This window comes from Bos indicus x Bos taurus, chromosome 1 (assembly GCF_003369695.1).
Source record: "Bos indicus x Bos taurus breed Angus x Brahman F1 hybrid chromosome 1, Bos_hybrid_MaternalHap_v2.0, whole genome shotgun sequence".
Classification (NCBI taxonomy): Eukaryota; Metazoa; Chordata; class Mammalia; order Artiodactyla; family Bovidae; genus Bos; species Bos indicus x Bos taurus.
In genome coordinates this window covers 141,098,798-141,125,719 of record NC_040076.1, presented here as the reverse complement: position 1 = coordinate 141,125,719, position 26,922 = coordinate 141,098,798, and the positions used below count along the sequence as shown (strand labels likewise).

At 50.1% G+C, this 26,922-nt stretch overlaps 1 protein-coding gene across 1 annotated transcript in view; it reads left to right on the top strand.

Moving 5' to 3' along the window:
* Positions 1-226: 226 nt before the first annotated feature.
* TMPRSS2 (transmembrane serine protease 2) overlaps positions 227-26,922 on the top strand; it is a 46,560-nt gene continuing 19,864 nt past the window's right edge. The window contains exons 1-7 of the mRNA XM_027546695.1: positions 227-419; positions 10,550-10,620; positions 14,729-14,951; positions 21,350-21,436; positions 22,121-22,234; positions 24,741-24,867; positions 25,967-26,077. Of these exons, the coding sequence (XP_027402496.1) occupies positions 10,606-10,620; positions 14,729-14,951; positions 21,350-21,436; positions 22,121-22,234; positions 24,741-24,867; positions 25,967-26,077 (677 nt within the window). The 5' untranslated portion in view covers positions 227-419; positions 10,550-10,605. The remainder of the gene's footprint in view (positions 420-10,549; positions 10,621-14,728; positions 14,952-21,349; positions 21,437-22,120; positions 22,235-24,740; positions 24,868-25,966; positions 26,078-26,922) is intronic.

Genomic DNA, 26,922 nt, shown 5'->3' with positions numbered 1-26,922 from the left:
GCACAAGGCGCCGGCGACCGGCTCGGTCCCGGGGAATGCGGGAGGGAGACGCACTCCTCCCCAGCCCTAGACTGCCCGCCGAGGATGGAAGCGTCCCCCGAGCTCCCTCTGGGTCCCTCCGGGAGCGCGTGCCGGGCTTTCCCTGGAGGAAACTCCTCCTCTCGCCGCCTTCACCCCGACCAGCCCCGCCCGGGACAGCCGTTCCGGTCCGTCCCCTCCCTCTGTCCGAGGTGACCCGGGACCGGCGCTTGGGGGTGTTGCCCTGGGCGCTCGGACACCGCCTCCCAGGATTAAAGCGAGAGCCAGGGAGGATCGAGGACTCCGAGCCGGGCCGAGGAAGCAGCGAACTCCAGAGGAGGCGGAGGAGAAGGAGGAGGAAGAAGGGGCGAGGGGAGGGGAGCTGCCCCGGAGGGCAGCAGGTAAGTGGCTCGCGCGACGGGTTCTCTGTGCTGGAGATCCCGGGAGCAAGGGAGGACCTGGGCGCCCGGGCTGGGTGAGAGTAGCGGGAGGTGAAGCCAGGTGTGAGCAGCTCCGGCCCGGTAGTTCCGTCCTCCCGCCGTCTGGACGCACTGGGCTGAGCCGAGCAAAGCGACCTGCGTGAGGTCAGGAGTGTTCCGAGCGCCTGGGACGCCTTGGCACGGGAGTCAGAGCCCCCCAGGCTGCTCTTTTGGCATCACTGGGTTGGTGCAGGCTACTCTGCCGGTCCTTAGCCAATTGGTAGCCGGAAAGGTGCCTCGGAGTGGGTCCCCTTGGCTGAAATCGGCTCATGCTCCCCTGGCCGCTTTAGCTCCGAGTTGGGAACAAGGGGTGCGCCTTTTCCCTTCGAGGACGAGGACGGAGGGAGGGTTGTCCATCCGCTTCTTTGTTTCGGGAAAATCTCTGCAGCCTCGTAGTGTTACCTGAACTGCTTCTTGGTTCCCTCCCAAAGTGGGGAGAAACTGGAAACTCTCGGAGATGCAGGGAGCGATAACGCCGGCGCGGCGGGGGCGGGCCTGGAGGGCCTCCGGGCGAGGTGCGAACCGCTCGGTGGCCCCAGGAAGGCAATTCCCACAACACGGGCCCCAGTGCGGCGACCCGGAGGCCACGATCAGGGCTGGGCCGCCTGGACAGCCGGCAACGCCCCCCGCCCCTGCTCCGGTCTCCTGCGCTTCCAGTGCGGGAAGGAGCGGTCCTGGTCTCTAGGCGCACACTCCATGCCAGGGACAAGGCCGGACACCTGGGCACTTCGGTCCACTGCATGCCATCTGGCAGGACCCCGAGCCATGGCACCGCGGCTGAACGCACCAGCTTGGCAGTGGGCACCGATAAGAATTGCCTTATGGCCCCAAATTCCGCACTTCCAGGCCCCAGAGGGGAAGCACGGGTTGCGGGCGGCTGCCTGCCCTGGCGTGCTCCCCGGCTTTTGGGAAGGGCCCACCCCGCTGGTGATCCCAAATCCGGAATTCAGTTTCGGACGCTGAGGTGGCTGCAGGCCGGTCAGGTGGAATCCCAGTGGATCGTTTGGGAGGGAAAAGAGAGTGACTCGAGACCTGCCTGTCGGGCAGGGGTCACCCGGGGCTCGCCTCTAGCCTGCGAATCCCACCCGATTCCCGCCGGATTCAGACCCGCGTGGTAGTACCGGGCACACAGCAGGCGTCCTGGGCTCCGGGCTGTAGAGAGCCAACCAAGTGATGGAAAATTACAAAGGCTGCTAAGGAGAACTTCAAGGTGTTTAGAAAACCTGAAGTGAGGGGAGGGTTGTTGACTTAGCCTGGGAGGTCTCGGAAGGTTCTCCAGGAAGTGGGGACTGAGCCAATCTCCCCTGGAGGAGGGTGGGGGCTGGGAGTGGGAGCCGGGCTTGCATGACACAGCTTCCTGGGGGCGCAGGCGCTGCTGCTGCTGAGTGAGGTGCAGGGGCTGAGGAACCCAGGGAGGCGGTGGAGGTTTGCTCCCCCCTTCCACAGCTTTTCCAGAGGTGGGCCTGCCTGCATCCCCCACCACGGCCAACCTTACTGGACCCTTGAGGTCAATGTGAGAGGCCAGGGCAGCACCAGCAAGCCCACACCACAGGAGTCAGGGAGCTGCGGGGCGGGATCCTCCTGGAGATTGACTATGGACACCTCCCTCTCTGCTTTTAAAACCGTGAGCTGGCTAGCAGCAGGAGTCCTTTGTTCTTGACTGGGAGGTTTGTTTGTTTGATCCCCAGCAATGCCTTTCTTATTGACACCTCCAAGGTCAGTCTTTTTCCTACAAGGTTGTGTAGTTGCCTGGAGCCTACAGGGCTCAGGATTGCTTGCTGATTGGCCTCTGCTCACCCTGGGCTGCTCCACCCTGGACTCCTGCGTTAATTGTAGGAGAACATTGGGTTGCACCCCTGTTATCATAGGAACAGCCCATGTGGATGTGGCCTTTACTTCCAACTGGGCATCCTTCCAGGCTCTTTATGATGCATGTAACTCAGTTGAGAGCAACTAAGGCAGTCGGGAAATAACTTGCCCCAGGTGATCCCATGACCTGTAGGGAGATCAGGGGATGCAGGCAGGCCAGATGGCTCCAGGGAAGCTTTGTGAGGCCTGGAATCCTCGTGGGAAAGGGGGTGGCTCTAGGGCCAGGCTGATTTCCTCAACATCCAAGAGCAGAGCCTCTTCCCTTCCCCCTCCCCCCCAACACCTGCCCCGCTGGCTCCGAGCTGCCCACTTCCAGGGTGACCTGGGCAGGACAGCTTGCCCCTTTATGGGGCAGTGCATAGGGTTGACCGTCTCTGGTGATGTGGCCGAGGGTACAAACGTCTTGTAGGCGGTGAAGCCTAGACACGCGAAGGACACTATAATGGTTGTTGCGGAGACTCGACCCAGCCTGGGACACGGGGTCTACCAGGATGTGTAAACCAGGGCTCCAGGCTGGTGCCTCTCACTCTTTTCCACCTAGGCCTGTGGCAGGAGTCCTGGGGGCCTCTGTGACCACTGGGGATCATTGCCCTGGTTTCAGTTGCTGCATCAGATTCTGATGGAATAGGAAATCTATTTTTCGAAGCCCTCCAGAATTATGCAGTCCTTAGGCATGGAAGTAGAAAAAAGAAAGGCGACTGGGTCAAAGTAGTGTCTGGTCAGCTTTGCTTAATTACGGAGGGGAAGCCGGCTCTGTTGGTTTGGGGGTGGGGGCACTCAGGGCTCGTCCACCTTCTGCTGCTCTCTCAGCTCTGGGTCTGCTGGGTGGTCTTGCTTCCCACAATTGCTCAGTCTTTGCTGCCCTTCCTGGCACCCCCAAGATGAGCTAAGGGGCCTCTGGGGAGGGAAGAGGTGTCACACACCTGGGTGCTGAGATGTGCATTGGGCCAGGCTTGGTGAGTCCCTTCCTAGCTTGAGGTTGGGGATCCCTATGTATAGGCCATTTTGGGGGATCTGGCTTGAAAGCCGCTCAGGACTGTGGGCCTGGATGTGCGGGAGGGAACTCCCAGTGCCCCTGCCCCCACCGTGCCGATGGCCAGCCTGGTCCCAAATGCAGTAGCAGAGGGCTCAGCTGATCACACAGACAGGTCTGAGGAACAACCCAGAGGCAGAACTCGAGATCAGGAGGAAGGGGAAGTGACCTCTGACTTGGTCTGCCCCAGCCACTGGACAGAGGTCCAGAGAAGAGGAACCAGGGGCATGAAAAATGTCATGGGCAGTCTTAGAGACGTCCAGGAAGAATGGCAGACCCTGATTTTCTGGTGGACATGTGGGCAGCTCCTTGAACTGTGAACAGTGTGAATCTTGAAGAGGGCAGGTGACTCAAAGCAGAGCTTTATGCTTGTTAGAGGTCAGTCAAGGAGAAGGAGGGAAGGACTTGCCATGAGTGGAAACTCCAGGCATTTATGTTGTGTGTAGGGGTGGGGTGCAGGAGGGACGAGGGTGCAGAAATGTTATAAGGAAGCAGGAAATGTTTGAAAGGCATGGAGAAGGAAATGGCAGAGGAGCCTGGTGGGCTACAGTTCATGGGGTTGCAAGGAGTTGGAGATGACTTAGCAAGTGCTGTGCTTAGTCGTTCAGTTGTGTCTGACTCTGTGCAACCCCGTGGACTACAGCCTGCCAGGCTTCTCTCTCTATCCATGGGGATTCTCCAGGCAAGAATACTGGAGTGGGTTGCCATGCACTCCTCCAGGGGATCTTCCCAACCCAGGGATTAAACCCAGGTCTCCCACACTGCAGTCAGATTTCTTACCATCTGAGCCACAATGGAAGCCCTGAAATTCACATTAATTCTTGCAGCTAGCTGCATGTAAATAGCAACAAAAGCTTAAGTTTGGATGCTACTGCAAAGGCAGAGTGGACAGAATCATTGGGAGTTCCGTTGGCCTTCTAGTGGATGTCAATTAGAGAAATATTTTCTAGGGAGCTCTGATCTGGAAGATGAGATGAAGCCTAGGCTTTTATGATGGCTTGTTTGGATGTCACCTCACATCAGCATCGCTTTAAGCTCCCTGATTTCGGAAGGGCCCTCCTGGCAGGGCAAGCACCTGGCCTCATCTGGGACTCGATCTGAACAGCAGGCATGTGGAGCCTGTGTTTTCTAGGGATAGATTTGTGTTTCTGACCACAAAAAATAAAAGATCATCATGTCTGGCCTCTCAGCAAAAGCCCAGTTTGGTTCTAGAATGTGCTGTAGACATAGCCTTCCAGCGTTGGATCAGACTTTTTTTTTTTTTTTTTTTGGTTTGAGGAACTGTTTCTCACAAGGGAACCCAGTGGATACTGACATTTCCTCATTGTTGGAACTTGGTTTCCCTGGATTGAGTTAAATCTGCCCTGCCCTCCTGATATTTCTGACCTTTTTGATCCTGAGTTCTTCCTTTGGATCTTCACACAAAAAAATTGAGTCCTTTTCCCATACATCAGTCCCTTAGCTATTGTCATTATGTTATTCTGGAGGGCTCATCCTGTGATGGGCGTGGTGTTAGGCCACAAACACATTTAATCTGGACAGAACCCCATTTATCTGCTATCCTTGGGTCAGGAAGATCCTCTGGAGAAGGAAATGGCAACCCACTCCAGTATTCTTGCCTGGGAAATCCCATGGACAGAGGAGCCTGGTGGGCTAGAGTTCATGGGGTCGCCAAGAGTTGGACATGACTGAAGTGACTCAGCACGCATAACCTGCATGCATGCCCATTTCACAGATCGACTCAGGCAAGTTCTTCGAACCTTAGACAGTGGCTTTTGTACTTTATCGCGGGACTGGCCACCTCTCCAGCCTGCCTGCTGGCATTTGGTCAGTTCTGTGCACCTGGACCTGTGAGGTCACTCACATCCTCAATTTGGCATCTGCTTTGTCCAGCTGCAGGCTTTCTGGCTCTCTCTGTCTTAAATTTCATCTTACTCATTTGGCCTTTGGTGGGATGCAAAAAAAAAAAAAAAAAAAAAATTGGAACACTTTCTGTGTATGGTACAAAACTAGACTGAAGAAAAAAGGACCAGATTCAATTCCTGCCCTAAAAAGTTTGCAATCTCGTTTGGACAATGAGGCATTCATAGAAAAAGAAACTTGGATGATGCAGGCAGTGCCTCTCCTGAGCGGCTCTCTCCCTCCCTCTGTCTTTCTCATTCCTGCATCAGTCACTGTGTCTGCCATTTCTCTGATAGTCTTATATCTGTTTACATTGAACTGTTAATTCAATCCACCACTGTCTCTGTTAACTCCCCTCTCCCAGTGCATTTTGTGAACCTCTCCACATGTAAGGTGATTGTATGCAGTGGCTGAGACACAAGGAGCTCCATTGGTCATGGATCCTCAGATAGGGAGTATCTGTTGGTGGTGTTTGCTTAGAAGTTTGAAGAAGGCACACCGAATCTGAGGTCAGGAAGGTGGGGTTTCTTCCACCCGTCACGCCTCATCATACAACTGGTGTCTGGAAGGCATTAGAAGGGGCCCAGTGCAGGCGCCCTGCATGAATGATGTGTGAGGGAAAGTCAGTGGAGCCTTCATAATAGGGAAAACCCCTGACTCCTGCTTGGGCATCGGTATCTACCTCTCTGACCTCATTTCCATTGGTTTGGTAGTTTTCAAAATAAATCTCCAGCAAATGTGTTCTGAGGTCCAGAGTAAAGATACTGTAAGGAGGGACCCTCCTTGTCTAGAAATAGCTTCATCACGTCATGGGAGACTCGTGGTATTGCACAAAACTGTCCTGTTGAGTGGTGGCCGGGCAGGTGACTCGAGGGTTGAGTCAGTCCCCTGAAAGGAGAGCCCAGGGTGGCCCAGGACAGTCATGCTCTGTTATGTGACTCAGTGGGCGACATTGAAGTGGAGGCGTGCCAGGAGCAGCAGGACAGAGCTTCGCCTCACGTGAGTCTTGGTCACTTTGGGGAAAAGCATTTCCCTGAGGCTGGCTTTCTGGAATCAAGAGCACTCATGGGTGTCCTCTGATGACCGGAGAGAACATTCGAGAGGCGGTATTGTCTCTGCCATCTGGATTGTCTTGTTCCTTTCAGAAACCAGCTAAAGAGAGTTGCTACCTCGTATGGGAGTGGAATTGCCTGTTTGGGAAATTAATCACACAGAACGTGATCCCCTGGTCTTTTTGGACAGCAGTGCGTCTCCATCAGATCCAGGTCCCAGGGGAGACCTTTCTTCCTTCCTTTGTCTCTGGCCACCGAGAGTTAGGCTTCCCTGGTAGTTCAGATGGTAAAGAATCTGCCTGCAGTGCAGGAGATTTGGGTTCAATCCCTGGGTCAGGAAGATCCCCTGGAGGAGGAAATAGCAACCTACTCCAGTATCCCCCCTGCAGAATTCCATAGAAGAGGAGCCTGGAAGGCTGCAGTCTATGCGGTTTCGAAGAGTTGGACATGACTGAGTTACTAACACACACACACACTGACAGTTAGGAGCACTCCGACTCATCTTCCCTTCCAGAGTCCGTGGCAGCCCATGTGGGCACATTTGGTGTCCTGGGTCCTCAGGATCTGCCGGCTGTGGGATCTCTGGGTGAGAGAGGATTGTGCTGCAGTTATTTCTGGGTGCTGGGCTTTTAGGGGACAACTCACGGCTGCCCGGTGCCCCTGAGCTCCTGGCTTCCTGGTCTCACTGTTTGGGATCTTGAATGACTAGGGAGCGTGGATTTCGGGCACTGATTCATCACTCCTTTCAGAGGGCTCTTAAACTGGGAGAGCCGCCAGTGAGATCAGATTTTCATTTCCTGAAACTCCAACCAAACCTATAACTGGTGAGATAGCTCAGAGGCCCGGGAGTGCCTACCACTGAGGGCAGAGAAACCAGCGGCGAGAACCTTGGCCGGGGCAGGACTCACCTGAAACTAATCCAAGGAAGGTGCCAGCTTTTACTGCTTAGACGAGAGGATTCTGTGCTGCTCTCAAGTCTCAGGAACGTCTCTCGTTACAGAGCAGAAGTGGGAAAGGTTATTAATATGTGATCATCACACCCACGTAAAGATGTAAACATTATGTATATTCTACATGCTGATCTCTTCCTCCTGTGTATGGGTCAGGTTTTTTCCCTCATACCTGGAACCATGTTGACTCTTTTTTTTTTTTTAATCTTAAAAAAAAATCTCAAAGCTGTCAGCATGAACTGGTTCTTTTATTTTATCTTTACATGAAAAGTAAATGAATGATCTGGTACATCTTTCTTGTGACTTGTTCAACAAGTTTTCCTGAGATTAAACACCCTTACTTATATTTTTATTTATCCAAGTTAATGTTTGAGGTTTTTTTAATGTGTAATGAGTCAAATAATAATTTTGCTTGGGACTCAGAGAGGCAGTTCCAGCAGGAGCTCCAGTACATTTTTCAGAGCTGGTGGATTTCTTGTTGGTATCTTGGGCATTCTTTCCAGATGCAGATCTGTGAATCTATAAATACTGCCAATAAGGCCCATCCTGCCTCTATGGGCTGTTCAACATTTATCAGCTTTATGATCAATTTTAAGAGCTTCCCATGTGGTGCTAGTGGTAAAGAATCCTCCTGTCAATGCAGGAGACTCAAGAAATATAGGTCCGACCCCTGGGTCAGGAAGATTGCCTGGAGTAGAAATGGCAACCCTCTCCAGTAGTCTTGCATGGAAAATGTCATGGACAGGGGACCCTGGTGGGCTACAGAGTCAGCTCTGTATGTACAGCCTTTTGATGTACTCCTTTCCCAATTTTGAACCAGTTTGTTGTTCCGTATCTGGTTCTAACTGTTGCTTTTTGACCTGTATACAGGTTTCACAGGAGGCAGGTAGAGTGGTCTGGTATCCCCATCTGTTTAAGAATTTTCCACAATTTGCCTCCTTAAGTAGGTTTATTCCTTAGGTATTTTATTCTTTTTGTTGCAATGGTAAATGGGATTGTTTCCTTAATTTCTCTTTCTGATCTTTCATTGTTAGTGTGTCGGACTGCAAGAGATTTCTGTGTATTAATTTTGTATCCTGCGACTTTGCTGAATTCATTGAGTAGTTCTAGTAGTTTTCTGGCGGCATCTTTAGGGTTTTCTATGTATAGTAAGAATCATGCCATTTTCAAACAGTGACAGTTTCACTTCTTCTTTGCCCATTTGGATTCCTTTTATTTCTTTTTCAACCCTGTATTGGGTGCCACTGTTATCCCCTCCCCCTCCTTTTTTTTTAAAACAGGTTTGTAAACACTATGTTACATTGCGAAAAAACCTCTTATACTAAGTAAATACCAAACTACATTCTTCTGAAGGCTTCTAGTCTGTCTTAGATAACTTCTGTATTATGTACAGTGAAACCACTTTTAAAAAGCAGTGATTTAGGCAAACCAACCCTAATGATTCGTTAAACCATTTCCCTGTTTTACAGACAAGGAAACTGAGGCCTGGAAGCATTATTAGACTTGCCCCCAGGTCATGGCTAGTGTGAGTGAGTTTGGTTTGGATCCAGAGTCTGGTCCCAGGAGTCATGGGCTCAACCACCCTGCCGTGCTGCCCTCATCGGCTGCGCACCAGGCACTTTATGGATGAAAGATGCTCTGACCAGATCTGCCAGCTTTGAAGCCCAGAGCTTTCTCACCCGGGACAGGTCCTGTGGATGGGTGGTTGTGAAGGCTGTTTCTTGGAGTTACTGTTTGATCAATTCAAGGCTTCCAGGAGTGGTGGACAAAAGCCATTATTTGCTTATGATGGGAAGAGTGACATCAGATGGGCTTTTACTATAAAGCTTTTTATGTTGATGGTCTTCCTAGACACCACTGTTCAGAAACGTCTGCAAAGTGACCAAGGGCTTTATTTTTCGTGACCAATTTCCTTATATATTGATAAGTATATTGTATAGGACTTCCCAAGTGGCTCAGTGCTAAAGAATCCGCCTGCCAACGTAGGAGACACAGAAGATGCTGGGTTCAATCTCTGGGCCGGGAAGACCCCCTGGAAGAGGAAATGGCAACCTACTCCAGTATTCTTGCTTGAAAAAGTCTCTTGGACTGATATCCTTAGAAACCACTCAAATGATTAGTCCTGAATTTCCTTCTTTTCTGGATTTGGGAATAGTAAGTGGAGTATCAAGTGGGTTTAAATGTGTTTTATAGAATTATTACACATTTGTGTTGGTTAAGGTTGCAGCGACTCCATGTGGCTTATTTGTATGTGTGTGTGTGTGTTTTCTGCTTTTTAAAATTTATTTATTTTTAATTGAAGGATAATTGCTTTACAATATTGTGTTGGTTTCTGCCAAGCATCAACATGAATCAGCCATACGTATACATATGTCTCCTCCCTCTTGAACTTCCCTCTCACTTCATATGGCTTGTTTTTTTTAAAAAAAACTACTTTATTTATTTATTTGGCTGCACTGAGTCTTGCTCGCAGCACACAGGATCTTTAGTTGCGGAATGTGGGATCTAGTACTCCTACCAGGGATCCAACCTGGGCCTCCTGCATTGGGAGTGCAGAGTCTTAGCCACCGCACCACCAGGAAAGCCCCTGATGGCTTATTTGAAAAGTCAGGTGTGGCCTCCATCTGGGTCTAAGCTCTAGACCACTTCGGGGAGGGGGGAGTGGACTGCTGCTCCCTTCTCCCTGAGGATGCTCTGTAGGGAAGAGCCACAATATCTCATCACATCTGCCACTGCTGGGGCATGTGAGGTATCTGCCTGCACTCTCAAGTTAAATCCTTATGCACACAAGCCAGTGTGGTGGCTGCATTCGCTTCTGCCCGACATCCAGAGAGGTCACTCGCCCAAGGGCACCACGAGACATGGCACTGTCAGGAGGTGACCCAGGGCTTTGCCCTGCATCGCTTCCGCCGAACCTGATGGCAGAAAATTCCCCATGCCTGTTTCATTTTCAATGGATTCTCATTTTGGTGGAGGCAATGTTGGGGAAGTCTGGGCCTCTCAGTGGGAGCAGGGTGAGTGAGGCAGGCCCTGAATGTAAGTTACAAGCGAGCAGGTCCCCAGCTCCTTCAGGATGGGCAGCTGTGGGTGCAGGTGATGAGGTGAAGGTGAAGGTGAGCAGGCAGAACCGCCGTGGTTGTGGTGAGAGCTGACTATCACCCAGGACCTCTTCTGGTTCTTTCCCGTCTCATCTCCCGTAAACTCACCGGCACAGAAGCAAAACAGTCCTGTTGTTCTTTCCTCTAGGTCAACTTGAACGTTCCAAATACCTCCCTTTACCCGATGCTGCTGATAACATCAGGATGGCTTTAAACTCAGTAAGTGGTTAATCATTACCTCCCTGGCCTTGCCCTGTCCTGGGTTCCTTCTGCTCTTTCCAGCAGCAGTGTGTGCTGGTCAGCACTGTCAGAGCTGCTTGCTGGATGCCTGAGCCCCCTGGGATGCTGTGAAGGCATCCAGGGTTCAAGGGTGAGCAGGAGTGGGGTGCAGGGAGCCGCGTGGCAGTTGTGCAGTTGCTGGGGGTGTGTGGGTGATGAGGTTCTTCCTGCTTTGATCAGGATGGAGCAGGGGGCAGGGGTGAGATGTGGGGACAGAGGCAGGATGGTGGTGAGAGGGAGTGTATGTGTGTGTGGGTATGTGTTAGTCGCCCAAGCATGTCCGATTCTTTGGACTGTGTGTGGCCCACCAGGTTCCTCTGTCCATTGGTTTCTCCAGGCAAGAATACTGGAGTGGGGTGCCATTTCCTTTTCTAGGGGATCTTTCTCACCCAGGTATTGAACACGGATCTCCCACATTGCAGGAAGATTCTTTCCCAGTTAAAAGAGAGTGCCTGTGACACCAGTGGCCAGCAGAACACAGTGTAGCCTCGCTTACTGGTAGCCTGGGAGAGGCCGTGGCTGAAGCAAAGGGCTGGCCACCCGCTCCTGAAACACCCCCCGCCCCCTCCCCACACTTTGGATACAAATGTACCTTACATTTGAGCCTCTTAATGAAAGTGAAAGAAGAGAGTGAAAAAGCTGGCTTAAAACTCAACATTCGAAAAACAAAGATCATGGCATCCGGTCCCATCACTTCATGGCAAATAGATGGGGAAACAATGGAAATAGTGACAGACTTTGTTTTCTTGGGCTCCAAAATCACTGCAAATGGTGAATGCAGCCATGAAATTAAAAGATGCTCGCTCCTTGGAAGAAAAGTTATGACCAACCTGCTGCTGCTGCTGCTAAGTCGCTTCAGTCCTGTCCGACTCTGTGCAACCCCATAGACGGCAGCCCACCAGGCTCCCCCGTCCATGGGATTCTCCAGGCAAGAACACTGGAGATAGCATATTAAAAAGCAGAGACATTACTTTGCCTTCGCATGTATAGATGTGAGACTTGGACTATAAAGAAAGCTGAACACTGAAGAATTGATGTTTTTGGACTGTGGTGTTGGAGAAGACTCTTGAGAGTCCCTTGGACTGCAAGGAGATCCAACCATGCAATCCTAAAGGAAATCAGTCCTGAATGTTCATTGGAAGGACTGTTGCTGAAGCTGAAACTCTAATACTTTGGCCACCTGATGCAAAAAACTGACTCATTGGAAGAGACCCTGAAGCTGGGAAAGATTGAAGGCGGGAGGAGAAGGGGACAACCCTTCTCACAACAGAGAGTGAGATGGTTGGATGGCATCCCTGACTCGATCCCTGACATGAGTTTGAGCAAGCTCCAGGAGTTGGTGATGAACAGGGAAGCCTGGTGTGCTGTAGTCCATGGGGTCACAAAGAGCTGGACATGACTGAGACTGAACTGACTGACTGGCTCTTCCTTCCCCATCGCATCTCACTTATCATCTTACATTTAGATTACTAAAAGTTGTGGTTGACAACAGAGATCTCTCTGTTTGGAAAGCAGACCTTCACTTGCCCCGTTCCTGTATTTGATAGTTTCCATTGGATCCTTTTAAAATTCCAAACCCATGTTACAGGAACTCACAGGGTTAGACTGCCGTGCCCACTGCCACCTTTCCTGGGAAGGTCACCATGTTCTCAGATGCTTCAGATGGAGACCAGATGCCTGTTCTGCTTTTTGGCCTCTGGCTTCCTCATTTAGATAAGAGATTACCTTCTGTTCTCCCTTTCTGTTACTGCTCTGGTCTTGGGTGCAATCTTCGGACTCTGGAAGGGGCACGCTGGTGAGTTATTAAACTCAAGATTGGCTCACTGTTTTCTAACCACGCTGCCCTGGAGGCCTCATTTAAAATTCTCAGCATTAAGTCGCCTATGCTCAGAATACTAGTCTTCTCTGAGCTCTCAGTCAACAAGGAACAAGGGGAGGAATTACAGAGTGGGGAGGAGTGTTGCAAGTGGACGCTTAGATAAGAGGGCAGGTGTGGCTCCCAGGGTGACCTAGCCAGTGGGTGGTCTGTGGGGGCAGGAGTGGGTCTGAAGCACAGCAAGTTCACAAACTCCTGGGGTCCCCAGTGGCCTTGCGGGGTCAGGATTTGGAAAGGACAGATTTTAAGTAGGCATAAGGGGAGAAGAGAAGTGAAAAAAAGAAAAGAAAAACAAGTAAAACCAAAATTAAAAGGCAAATGACAAGCTAGAAAATACATTTTAAAGAAAAGATTTATCACTTTCTACATAGAGTGTTCACAAAAATTAATTGGTAGAACACTAAGATTTCAATGGGCTTCCCTGGTGGCCCAGGGGTAGAGAATCCACCTGCAATGCAGGAGCCACAGGTTCAATCCCTGGGTTGGGAGGATCCCCTGGATGAGGGCACACAAACCCACTCCAGCATTCTTGCCTGGAGAATCCCATGGACAGAGGATAGGGTACAGTCACACAGAGTTGGACATGACTGATGCAGCTTAGCACACACACAATGTTCCAACGGATACTTTGGCAAAAAGCATAAACCAATACTTCTTGTTAAAGAAAATATTATTTTTTTTTATAATCATAACTCTGTGATTGTAAACACTGGAAGACCCTGGACCTTTATCAATGTTGCCAACCTCAGCATTGCTGAAATCTTGGAAAGAACTTATGGCATAGTAGATACACCTTCCCCCCAGATCGTTACCATTTCATGAAAAAATGTTCCTGTTTGTTATCAGAAACTTTAATTTTAAGCAAGTAGATAAGAAAACAAGGCTAGGTACAAAGAGAATAGTTTTAAAAAGAAAGTCAGATAGGAACCAGCCAAAGGATGGAGCTGAGACTGCGATGCAGAGACTGGGCATCCCTTCTATGTCTGTGTGAGTGTGTACACTGCACCCCAGAAATACCACTCAGAGGTGGAGCTGCCAGAGTCCACGTGCTGTCCACACAGACACTCGTGCCATGGAAAGATGCCTGGGGCAGCAGAGCTGCTAGCTGCCTCCAGCTGTAAATCCTTCCGATAGATTTCGTAACCTCTGTCACTCACGTTCCTGTCTGAGTATACCCATCACACCTGTACCGTCTTAGGAGGTTGCTGCTGCTGCTGCTAAGTCACTTCAGTCGTGTCCGACTCTGTGCAACCCCATAGATGGCAGCCCACCAGGCTCCCCCGTCCCTGGGATTCTCCAGGCAAGAACACTGGAGTGGGTTGCCATTGCCTTCTCTGTCTTAGGAGGTTATGGTCAGGCTTTAAGGAGGCTTGAATACAGATACCCAAGTTGGTAAGTTTTCTAATGTTAGCTTTTATTATTCTCATTGTAATTCATTGGTATTGCTAGTTCATAACTTGGTACCCCAGCCTCGGGGCTGGGATACCGGCTCATTCCCAGACTTCTACACATGTTTTTTCTTTAGTTTGTTATGCAATCTCAATGTCAGCCATTTATTTTTCCTTTATTTCAAAAAATGAATAGCAAACAAACAAAACCAAACGCTATTGCCAATTAATTGGACATCCTGGTGAGTTTTCATTCTAGGTGAGGGTTTGACATGATTCAAGATGCCCTGGTATCTTTGGTAAAGAATCTGCCTGCAAAGCGGGAGACTCTGATTCAATCCCTGGGTCAGGAAGATCCCCTGGAGAAGGGATTGGCTACCCACTCCAGTATTCTTACCTGGAAAACTCCATGAATATCAATCCATGGGCTACAGTCCATGGGGTTTCGAAGAGTCAGACATGACTGAGTCACTAGGAGTTTCACTTTCACGTAGGAATCTGCAGTGCTGAACCCATGAATTGACTGAGTGCCGAGTTGGACACGACTGAGTGACTTCACTTTCACTCTTCACTTTCATGCATTGGGGAAGGAAATGGCAACCGACTCCAGTATTCTTGCCTGGAGAATCCCAGGGACGGGGGAACCTGTTGGGCTGCCGTCTATGGGGTTGCACAGAGTCGGACACGACTGAAGCGACTTAGCAGCAGCACCAGCATGGAATGTTCATTTAAGCTTTGGAATAATTACAGCTTTGTATCATTCATCTTCTTTTTAATCGTTTAGGGATCATCACCAGGTGTCGGGCCTTACTATGAGAACCATGGATACCAGCCGGAAAGCTTGTACCCTCAGCAGCCGCCCACGGCTCCCCCTGCTTTCGAGGTGTACCCCGCTCAGTACTACCCGCCCGTGGTGCCCCAGTACACCCCAAGGGTTCAGACGCACGCCTCGACACCTGTCATCTACAGGCAGCCCAAACCTCCATCCAGGACAGCGTGCACCTCAAGTAGGGCCCTTTTTGCTTGTATTTTCTCTAGTGGAGCCGAGTTTGGGGTCTGCCTTCTCCAGGGTGCCCTCTGCCCCCACCAGCTCGGTGCCGGCTCTCCTCTGTCTGCAGGGCTGGTGCGCATGCCTCTCCCTTCTCCGTCTCTGGGTCAAAGTCGTGGACCCTGGTTCTCACCTCCTGGAGGCCTTTGCTAGCCTGTTAGCTAGGTGGCGCTAGTGTTAAAGAATCTGCCTGCCAGTGCAGGATATGGCAGAGTGGTGAATTCGATCCCTGGGTCGGGAAGATCCCCTGGTGGAGGAAATGGCTACCCACTCCGGTATTCTTGCCTGGAGAATCCCGTGGACAGAGGAGCCTGGCGGGCTACAGCCCATGGGGTCACAAAGAGTCGAACATGACTGAGCACACAGCACACATTCACAGCTGCTAAGACCTTCATCTCCCACTAACGTGTACCAGCTTGGCCTGTACCACCCAGGGTGGTCTTGCCAGCCCAGCCTCTCTGAACTGCTTCTTGTCTGCATGGTTTACCACTGTATCATCTTGAGCAGATGGCAAGCCCCCGGTACAGGAAGAAACAACCTTTCTCTACGTACCCATTTCCTGGATGCTACAAGTCACGGTCAAGGTGCTGGATGAGTATTGTGTATTCAGTGAAGAAAGTGGCTGGTGGGGTTGTCACCCAGAAGCATCTGCAACATTTTCTCATGGCTTGAAGGGTCTTGTAGGCAGACCTGAGCAGGTCATGGAGAGGATGAGGGACCGCAGGTGGTGTGTCTTCTGCCCACCACCTTAACTCCATGTCTTTCACATCCTCTCATTTGTCTGCTTTCTTTTTTAGTAGTTCAAACTTTTAATTAATTAGTTAATCATTTTGGCCCCATTATGCTGCCTGCAGGATCTTAGTTCTGCGACCAGCGATTGAACCCGTGCCCCTGGCATTGGCAGCACGGAGTCTTAACCTCTGGACCACCAGGGAAGTCCTTGTCTGCTCTCCTTACATTTCATCTTCTTTCCCTCCAGATCCCTTCCCTTTGTGCCCCCTCCCCTAACTTGTAACACAGGCAAGTTGATGTCGTAAGCATTGCCCAGGCAGGACGAGTACAGCCAGTTACTTATATGAGCACAGAGCTAGTACAGGGGCTGGCCCAAGGAACATTTTCATTGATAACATTTTTATTTTATTTTGTGAGATACACATACCCTCACACACAACTCACACAGTTAAAGATCTATGACAGGGTGAATTTCTATGTGCCAACAACACACCATAAACAGTGGCATCAGGTAATATCTGTACCCTTTGAAGATTCCTCTCCTCAGACCTCCCTGCTGCTGCTGCTGCTGCTAAGTCACTTCGGTCGTGTCCAACTCTGTGCGACACCATAGACGGCAGCCCACCAGGCTCCCCCGTCCCTGGGATTCTCCAGGCAAGAACAATGGAGTGGGTTGCTATTTCCTTCTCCAATGCATGAAAGTGAAAAGTGAAAGTGAAGTCGCTCAGTCGTATCCGACTCTAGCGACCCCATGGACTGCAGCCCACCAGGCTCCTCCGTCCATGGGATTTTCTAGGCGAAAGTACTGGAGTGGGGCGCCATTGCCTTCTCCGCAGACCTCCCTAGACCTCCCTAGACCTCCCTAGCTCTTCACAACTGCCGTCCTTCTTGTATTTCTCTCTCTGCCCTTTCCTTTGTCTCCCTCATGCTTCACAGATGGCTCTTCCATCCTTCCTTCTCCCCACCGCTACTCTCTTCCATTCCTGTGTTTTCTACCCCTTTGTGATCCCTTCTCCTTAATTACTCCTACTCCTTTCCTGTGTGGTTTTCTTTCTCTCCATCAGTTCGTCTTGGTTCAATAAATTACTTGTCTCTGCACTGATGTCTTTCTGGTGGTGGCTGTTAGATTGAGACTGGTGGCTCCTAACGGAGTGATTTTGACCCTCAGGGGCATTTGGCGATGTCTGGAGACAGTTTCAGCTGCTATAACTGGGGTGGGGTTGCTACCAGCATCTGCTTGGGAGGCGCCAGTGATGATGCTGAACATCCTCCAGTGCACAGAATGACCACCACCGAGGATGGCCCAGCCAAGATGTCCATGGCACCCAGGCTGAGGACCGCTGGTCTTAGCCCCTCATGGTCTTAGCTCATCCTTCCCTAACTCTTGGCAACCACTGATTTGTCTCCGTAATTTTGTCTCTTTTAGAGTGTAGAGTTGGAGTCATGCAGCAGTACATAGCCTGTCAGAGTCTGACAGTATTTTGCAAGTGACTTAAAAAGCACAAAGTCAAGAGATCCTCAGTGAGAGTACAAGGGACTTTTTATCTTCCTGGCTCTGTTTGTTTTATCTTCCTGGCTCTCCAGATCTTTCACATTGAACCTTAATACATGTGTTAGCATTTGGGTTTTGGAGGCTTGAAGGTCAACAATCTTGTGAGGCAAATAGTTGACACTGGTCACAGAAGGGCTACATCAACAATTGATAACAATGAAGGTAAGAGGAGAGTGAAAAAGCCGGCTTGAAGCTCAACATTAAAAAAACTAAGACGTGGCATCTGGTCCCATTACTTCATGGTGGATAAAAGGGAAAAAAAGTGGAAGGAGTGACAAGATTTTATTTTCTTGTGTTCCAAAATCACCTTGGATGGTGACTGCAGCCATGAATTAGAAGATGCTTGCTCCTTGGAAGGAAAGCTATGACAAGCCTAGACAGTGTATTAAAAAGCAGAGACATCACTTTGCTGACAGAGGTCCAAACTGTCAGAAGCTTCCCTGATGGCTCAGATGCTAAAAAATCTGCCTGTAATGTGGGAAACCCAGGTTCAATCTCTGGGTTGGGAAGATCCCTTGGAGAAGGAAATGGCAACCCACTCCAGTACTCTTGCCTGGAGAATCCCCTGGACAGTGGAGCCTGGAGGGTTACAGTCCATGGGGTCACAAAGAGCTGGATACGGCTGAGCAACTAACACACACACATGGTTTTTCCAGTACTTATGTACAGATATGAGAGCTGGGCCATAAAGAAGGCTGAGCCCCAAAGAATTGATTCTTTCAAATTGTGCCGGAGAAGACTCTTGAGAGTCCCTTGTACTGCAAGGAGATCAAACCAGTCAATCCGAAAGGAATTCAACCCTGAATATTCACTGGGAGGACTGATGCTGAAGCTGAAGCTCCCATACTTTGGCCACCTGATGCAAAGTGCTGACTCATTGGAAAAGCCCCTGATGCTGGGAAAGATTGAAGGCGGGAGAAGAGGGTGGCAGAGGATGAGATGGTTAGATAGCATCACCAACTCAATGAACATGAGTCTGAGCAAACTCCAGAAGATAGTGAGGGACTGAGAAAGCTGGCATGCTGCAGTCCATGGAATTGCAAAGAATCGGACATGACTTAGGGACTGAACAACAATAACAACAGCAAATGATTAGTCAGTTGTACCTACACCCAAAGAGGTACAATTGCAAACCAGCACCCAGTCCAGCCTGATGGACCAGACACTGATCCTGAAATAGTTGTCCAGCAGCAGTGAGATCTGGGACCCCCTAGCAAAAGCCGGGCGGGTTGCCACCCTGTCCAGGAGAGGTTCAGGATGCCTAGTTCAGGACACCCTCCCAACGAAAGGTTCAGGACACCTGGTTTAACATCCTTCTACTCACCAGGCATGGTATCTTATCTTGGATTCTATGACACACAGGGAAGTCACCCAAAGGAAGAAATCACCCTTTACTGATGGATCAAATTGACCATTTGGAATTTCCCCTGAGCCTCCTTGGCGACCCCACCTTGCCTGCTGCCAGAAGCATTCACCATGAACCAAGCCCTGATAACACATGGCTGGTGTCACATGGCACTCTTCAGACCAGCAGGTGACCTCACCTAGGAGCCTGTAGGTCTGAGACTCACCTCCTCTCCCCTAGCTGAGTCAGAATCTCTGGGTGACAGGCTCGCCAGGTGATTCCTAAGCCAGTTTGAGCATAAACTGTGGAATTTACAGAATGTGGTAACAAAATGAGGGGTGAGGGTTCATGCCCAGATCCAGTGGTTCAGTTGACTCCAGAAACTGGACTTCTTGGTCTGGTGGACTTCTGGAAGGAAAAATGGGCACAGGTGGGGTGCAGGGCCTCCCCATGAGCTCCACCTCTGGCGCCCAGTGTCCTCCTGTAGGAGCTAAGGAGTAGTAGGATGTATAAGAGCCTTCGCCCTGGCTCTCCTCTCCTCTGCCTGTCCGCCCATCTCCCAAGGGAAGCACCTGCTTGGGGTGCTCTCTGAACAGGAACTGCTGGGGCTGGCGGTGGTGGACATCTTACTCTGAAGCTCAGCACAACTTGTGGCTTATGCTCTGACCAACAGCCACGTGTCAGTTTGTTTCAAAATGGCACCCCACTCCAGTACTCTTGCCTGGAAACTCCCATGGATGGAGGAGGCTGGTGGGCTACAGTCCATGGGGTCGCTAAGAGTCGGACACGACTGAGCGACTTCACTTTCACTTTTCACTTTCCTGCATTGGAGAAGGAAATGGCAACCCACTCCAGTGTTCTTGCCTGGAGAATCCCAGGGACGGGGGAGCCTGGTGGGCTGTAGTCTATGGGGTCGCACAGAGTCGGACACAACTGAAGTGACTTAGCAGCAGCAGCAGCAGCAGAGAACACTGGTGACCTTGTCCTACAGCTTGTCTTCTTAGCTGAAATGTGAGCCCAAAGCTCTTATCCTCAGACCTGAGGGGCGACCCTAGTGCTGTAGATACTCCCACAGTGGTAGATCATCCTTCCTTTTCACTGTCCAGCGCAGCAGCCACTGGCCATGTGGGACTATCGAGCAGTTGAATTTACAGAATGATTTAATATTATTTAAAGGGTCAGGGAAGCCTGGTGGGCTGCCGTCTATGGGGTCGCACAGAGTCAGACACAACTGAAGCGACTTAGCAGCAGCAGCAGTAACATGAGAATTAATTAAAGTGAAAATAGCCACATGAGGCCAGTGACTGTGAGTCAGTGAGTCAGTGTGACTCTGGCCCATCCATTCCCTAAACTGCCTTGAGGAAGAGGCTTTTTTCTCTCTGCTTCAAGTACCACTGACACGGAGATGAGAGAATGGCTGTGCTTTGTGGCTTGCAGAACCTTAGCTCCCCAACCAGGGGTCAAACCTGGGCCCCCTGCATTGGAAGCTTGGAGTCTTAACCATTGGACAGCCAGGGACGTCCCTGGAGATGACAGTTTGGGGAGTGTTATTATTATTTTGCTTATGCTTGTAATTACTGGAGCAAGGAATATTTCCTTTATTCAACCAACTTTTTACATTCATCATTTTTTGGACTATCTTAAGACCAAAAGACTATCTTACTTTTTTAAGAGCTTAACTTCAATGTATGTTTGCTTTATATCACGGCTGCCTGCTTTGGTTCTCCAAAAAGTTAACTTTAGTTCAACTCTATGGAAGAAATAAGGCCTCACAGGATATGTTCCTAAAGAGAAAAGTCACTTTTAAAAAATGGAAATATAATTGCTTTACAATGTTGTGTTGGTTTCCGCTGTACGACAATGAGAATCAGCCACAAGTAGACATATGTCCCCTCCCTCGTGGCCCTCCCTCTCACCGAGCCCCCATCCCACCCCTCTAGGTCATCGCAGGGCGCCGAGCTGAGCTCCCTGTGCTCGGCAGCAGCTCCCCACCAGCTGTTTTCACTCATGCTGGTGCGTATATGTCCACGCTGCGCTCTCTGTTCGTCCCACCCTCCCTTCCCCCACTGTCTCCACAGGTCTGTTCTCTATGTCTGCATCTCTATTCCTGCCTTGCAGATAGTTTCATCAGCACCATTTTTCTAGATTACATATATATGTTTTAAAATATGATATTTGTTTTCCTCTTTCTGACTTACTTCACACACTCTGTATGATAGGCTCTAGGTTCATCTGCCTCACTACAGCTGGCCCAATTTCATTCCTTTTATGGCTGAATAATATTTAAGTGTATAAGTAAGTGAAAGTCTCTCAGTCGTGTCCGATTCTTTGCAACCCCATGGGCTATACAGTCCATGGAATTCTTTATGCCAGAATACTGCGGTGGGTAGCCTTTCCCTTCTCCAGGGGATCTTCCCATCCCAGGGATCAAACCTAGGTCTCCCACATTGCAGGCAGATTCTTTACCAGCTGAGCCACGAGGGAAACCCAAGAATACTGGAGGGGATAGCCTATCCCTTCTCCAGGGTCTTCTTCCCGACCCAGGAATCAAACCGGTCTCTCCTGGATTGCAGGCGGATTCTTTACCAACTGAGCTATCAGGGAAGCCTCATTTAAGTGTATACAAAATTATTCTTCCTTGATAAGATATACCATAAAAGTAGTGCATGAAATTTGAGAGTCTAAGAAACCAGGTGACTAAGTTGTGTACTCACTTCCTTTCCTGCAGAGACTAAGAAAGCCCTGTGCATCACCTTCACCCTGGTGGTCCTGCTGGCAGGAGCAATCCTTGCCGCCGTCCTCCTCTGGAAGTACAGTAAGTGCTGGCCAGAGCTGAGTTGCATTGTGCTGGCCCTTCAGCAGCCCTGGTGCCTGGACCGGGGGCCCACCCCCAGCCCATCATGAAGTTTCCCATCTCTTTCCTCCTGTTTGACTACTAGATGCTTGAATAACCTTTCTTGGAAGCTGCCAGTCTTGTTGGCATACTTCCTCCTCATCTGTGGGTTGTCAAGATCCCATGTCCTTTGCGTGGTATTGACACATGCGGGAGAAGCACGTTGAGTTCACCCTGTGCTTTAGGACCCTCAGTGGGGCCTGGCACTTGTGAGCACCCGCACCTAGGGGGCACACCTGTCTCCTGCATTTCAGTGTACATGGTGGTGGCTGGAGGCCTTCCCTCCCCGGGGACTCCTGTACCCACAGCCAGGCCTCCTCCACCAGCCTGGGGCGGGGATCATGGGTCACAGGACTCACCTGTGTGGCGGGGGTGTGGGGAACTGCTGACGTCCCAGGTTAGGGACCCACTTCTGACCGGAAGTAATAAACCTGGGGGATTCACCATTGCTCTGGCCAGCCCTGCTTCCTTTGATATATGCTGTTGGCAAGTACCCATCTCCTCCTTTTAAAATAGAGGGGGATGGCTTGCTGTCTCTTGTCCCGAGGGCTGAGGGTGTCCTTGGTTTCTCAGCCTGATGAGCATCTCCCTCTGTTTCCCTGAAAGTGGAGGACGAGTGTTCAGGGATGGAGTGCAGCTCCTCCGGGACCTGTGTTAGCCCCTCTCTCTGGTGCGATGGCATCCTGCACTGCCCCAGTGGCGAGGACGAGAACCGCTGCGGTAAGTGGCAGGGCTGCTTGTGAGAGGGGGCCACTTGGCTTGGGCACCGGGTGGCCCCCACAGAGGCCACAGCAAGGCAGGCACACGGTGCCAGGCTTGTATCCCGCACATCAATCACTCCATCACCGACTCCATTGCTGGAGGCTGAACCTTGCATGCAAGCCCAGTTTTCAGGTGAGGAGACAGGCTCAGAGGGGGCGAGCTCCCACCAGGAGTCACACAGCCAGGGAATGGGAGACCACAGCCTAGGGCCAGACCACATTCATGCCCCAGCTGCCACGGGACATGACTAAAACAGCAAACTGTTTAAAATATCAAGTTGGGAGTGGGCTCTGTGTTTTCTAAGCAAGCTGCCTTTCGGGTGGCCTGTGTCCATGTCACAGGGTGGACACTGCTGCTGCTTTTATTTTCAATGAATTTTTCAGTAGCTGTCGGCTTTCCAGGTGGTGCTAGTGGTAAGGAATTCACCTCCCAGTGCAGGAGATGCAAGAGGCATGCGTTCGGTCCGTGGTTCGGGAAGATCCCCTGGAGAAGGGAAAGGCAACCCACTCCAGTATTCTTGCCTGGAGAATCCCATGGACAGAGGAGCCTAGTGGATTATAGTCCATGGGGTTGCACAGAGTCAGACATGACTGAGCAACTGAACACAAAGTAGGTACAGCAGGGAAATGATGCCTGAGGATGAAGGTTGCGCTGATATCTGCTGAAGGCCCTACCCAAAGCCTGAAGCCTGCTGCATGCTCTGGGAGCTGTTAACTTTGAGTGCAAGTGATGCAGACAGAGGCTGTGCTCCACCCCAGAGCTGTCCATCCTTCTGTGGCCGTCCTGGGGAGATGGTTCTCTTTTATACCCCAAGTCCAGGTCAGGGCACCTGTGTGAGACACTGCTGTCCTGCCTGTGGATTCCCCTGCACTGGGAGTTCCTGGAGTTCTCGCTTACAGGAGAGGATTTGCACTTGGCAGACTCACTCACTCTGCCAAGTGTCCACATAGTGCTTTGCCATTATGGGTGATAGTATATTTGTCACCATTTTCTTAAGTAAAGTTGAGAGTTTCTCAGGTTGAGCAGACGTGGTTACTCTATCGGATGGAATGGTGTTTGATGTTTTAATACCTGTGTCCACTCACGTGTCAATAACTCTAGCAAGACCAACTCATGATGTTGCCTGGAGAGACTTTCTCTTCTTAATGTTGAAGTTGTATTTACTTAAATACTGTTAAGAGTTAATGTCTTCAAATAGATCAAAATTCAGGAAGTAGCTAAGGGTATGCAGTGAAAAATCTCACCTACCACTTCACTTACACTCTCACGTGATGCACTCACACACAGTCTCATGCTCACAGATACTAATACATACACTCATACACTGTGAGATTAGATAGAGGACAGGTGCTGGTCTCTGACCCCAGTTCCCAGCACAGGGTTCCTGAGACCATGGTGAATTTCAAGTGGTGAGACCACCTGGTGCATCTTTTGTTCTGATATCTGGTCCTTGACCCCAGCTCCTGACACCAAGCTCCTAAGGCCCTTGTCATTTCCTGGGTGATAGAAGGGTCTTTTGTTCTATGAGGCGATTCTGGGTGGCTCCTGAATGGCTCCTGGGGGCGCTGGTCACCACAAAGACTGAGCCACAGGTAGAAGCTTGGACCTGTCAGCCCCTCACCCCCCTGTCTTGAAACCACTTTTTCGTCAGAAAACCACTGATCCTTTTACTGTCTCCATGGTTTTGCCTTTTCCCAAGTGTCGTGAGTTGGAATCCTACAGGATGTATGCAGGCTTTTCAGACTGGCTTCTTTCATCACTGACTGACGTGCACTTAAGCTTCCTCCATGTCTCTTCACAGCCTGGTGGCTCATGTCTCTTTAGGGCTGAATCATATTCCACTGTCTGGATGCGCTTACAGTTGGTTTATCCACTCACACGGTGGATGGAATCACTCACCACGGAAGCATCAGGAAACGAGATGGTCGCTCCACGGCGGCCTGAGCCTGAGTGTCAGGCCCTAAGCAACAACTAACCTGCTTTCCGTCTCCATAGATTTCTTCCTCCAGATGTCTCATAGAAATGGGGTCCTACAGTGTGTGGACTGTTGCCTGGCCTCTTTCAGTCAGGAGCATATCAATCACGTGTGAACGTTCACGCCTGTTGAGTCGAGTCAGTGTTTGATCCCCTTTCATGGACGAATAGCGTTCCATTGTGCGCAAGGACTGCCTTCTGTGCTCCTCCATTAATGAATGTTTGGATGTTACCCCCTTCCAGCTCCTGTGAATAATGCTCTCATGAACATGTGTGCACAATGTTCATTTTTGTCTGAATACATGTTTTCAGCTCTGTCGGGTGAAGGGCACATTTTGGGAGGAAAGGCTAGATTCCGGGCATCTCCTTTGTGTAGCTGGGGGGAGGGAGCCAAGCCCTCTGGAGCCTCTGTGTCCGGGGAGGGTGGGGCCCGCGTGAGGACAGGATGAAGGTCACGGTCTGGGACTCACCGGAGCCTCCCTTCCCACAGTTCGCCTCTATGGACCAAACTTCATCCTTCAGGTGTACTCAGCACAGAGGAAGTCCTGGCACCCTGTGTGCCAGGATGACTGGAGTGAGAGCTACGGGAGGGCGGCCTGCCAGGACATGGGCTACCGGTGAGTTCCGAGCCCCTCATCCTCCCTTGTGATGGTAACAGGCACAGAAGCATAGAATCAGTGCTTCTCTCTGCCCCTCCCCAGAAGTGCCAGCCCACGGACACCACACACCTCTGTCTTCTTCCCAAAGCTGCCCCAGGGAACCAGCAGGGGAGCGTGTGCCCCACACCCCCAGCCCCACCTCCTCCTAGGCCTCCATCTGCTCCTGGTTCCTCTGGGCTGTCCAGCGCCGAAGTCGCCAGGGTCCCGGGTGCTGGCTGAGGGCCTTAAGAGACTCATTTCCAGAGGAGACTCCAGTGCAAGGTGGAAGCCTTGACTCAGCTCGCCTCCTGGGTGGGGGGCCAGTGGGGAGGACTGCGGGGGAGGTCGGAGGGAACAGATATGTGAGAGCTTCACTGCAGGAGTGCAGGAGGCACTGGGGGCTTTTGAACACAGACAGCTGATCATTGGATTTATCGGTAAGAGAATACATCCCTCATGTAGCCACCAGAGAAGGTTCCAGCCAGGGGCTCATCGGAGCGCGCCTGCCAGCCCGGCCTTCCAGGGAGAGGCTGGGCCATTTTACTGCCACTGTCTCTTCCTTGGGCGTGTCCCCATGTGACTTCTCTGCAATTCCAGCCTGTTGACCCTATGCCAGTTTTCAAAATGAATTATCACTTGATAAAAAAGTTGCCATCTCAGCTAGGGAACTACTTCCAAATGCCACTCTCCCCTAGTCGCAGTGTGTGTCACTATGAATGACGTAGGGATGTCTCATCACGGTTCAGGGGCTACATTTTATCACTGGGAGCATTTGGACGTGTGGTTACATGTTTGGTTACTTTATACGTCCTCACACATCTATATTCTTACTGCTTTTTTATCCTGATCCAGATTAGATTCGAAACATGACTGTTGGAGGACTTTCCCCTGACACTTCAGGGTTATTGGATGGTTATAATGTGGTGTCACTTAATTAGAAGTTGTGTTTTTGTTTTCCAAAATGCTCCTAACCTGCATGTAGTATAAGATAAGTACTATGATATAGCTATAGCATAGGATTTGCAAATGCTCGCAGAAAAACTATTATTTTAAGTAAGACTTTCTGTCTTTTTTTTAGGAACAGTTTTTATTCTAGCCAAGGAATAGCAGATGACAGCGGAGCCACAAGCTTTATGAAGCTGAACATAAGTGCCAATGATATCGATCTCTATAAAAAACTCTACCACAGGTATTTAATTTGCTGATTTTTTTTCTTAAAAATTTTATTGAAGTATGGGTGATTTACAATGTTGTGTTCATTTCCACCAAACAGCAAAGTGATTCAGTTATACAAATATATGCATTCTTTTCCACATTCTTTTCCATATGGTTTATCATAAGATATTGAACATAGTTCCCCGTGGTATTCAGTAGGACTTTGTTGTTTATAACCATCCTATATATAAAGGTTGCATCCGCTAATCCTAAAATTCCAGTCTACCTGCTTTTCCCTCCCCTTGGCAACCACAAGTCTGTTTCTACGTCTGTGAGTCTGTATGTTCCATAAGTAAATTCATTTGTTTCTTATTTTAGATTCCACATATAAGTGATATCATGTGGCATTTGTCTTTCTCTGTCTGGCTTACTTCCCCTAGGATGATCATTTCTAGGTCCATCCATGCTCCTGCAAAAGGAATTATTTCATTTTTTCTTGCGGTTGAGTAGTATTCCATTGTATGTATGTACCTCATCTTCTTTATACACTCATCGATCAGTGGGTATTTAGGCTGCTTTCATGTCTTGACACTGTAAATAGTGCTGCAGTGAACACTGGGGGGCATGTATCTTTTTGAGTTATAGTTTTGTCTGGGTATATGCCCAGGAGTGGGATTGCAGGATAACATGGCACTTTCATTTTTAGTCTTTTGAGAAATCTCAAAATTAATCAAACTAATCACACGGACCACAGCCTTTTCTAACTCAACAAAACTATGAGGCATGCCATGTAGGGCAACCCAAGATGCATGGGTCATGGTGGAGAGTTCTGACAAAATGTGGTCCACTGGAGAAGGGAATGGCAAACCACTTCAGTAT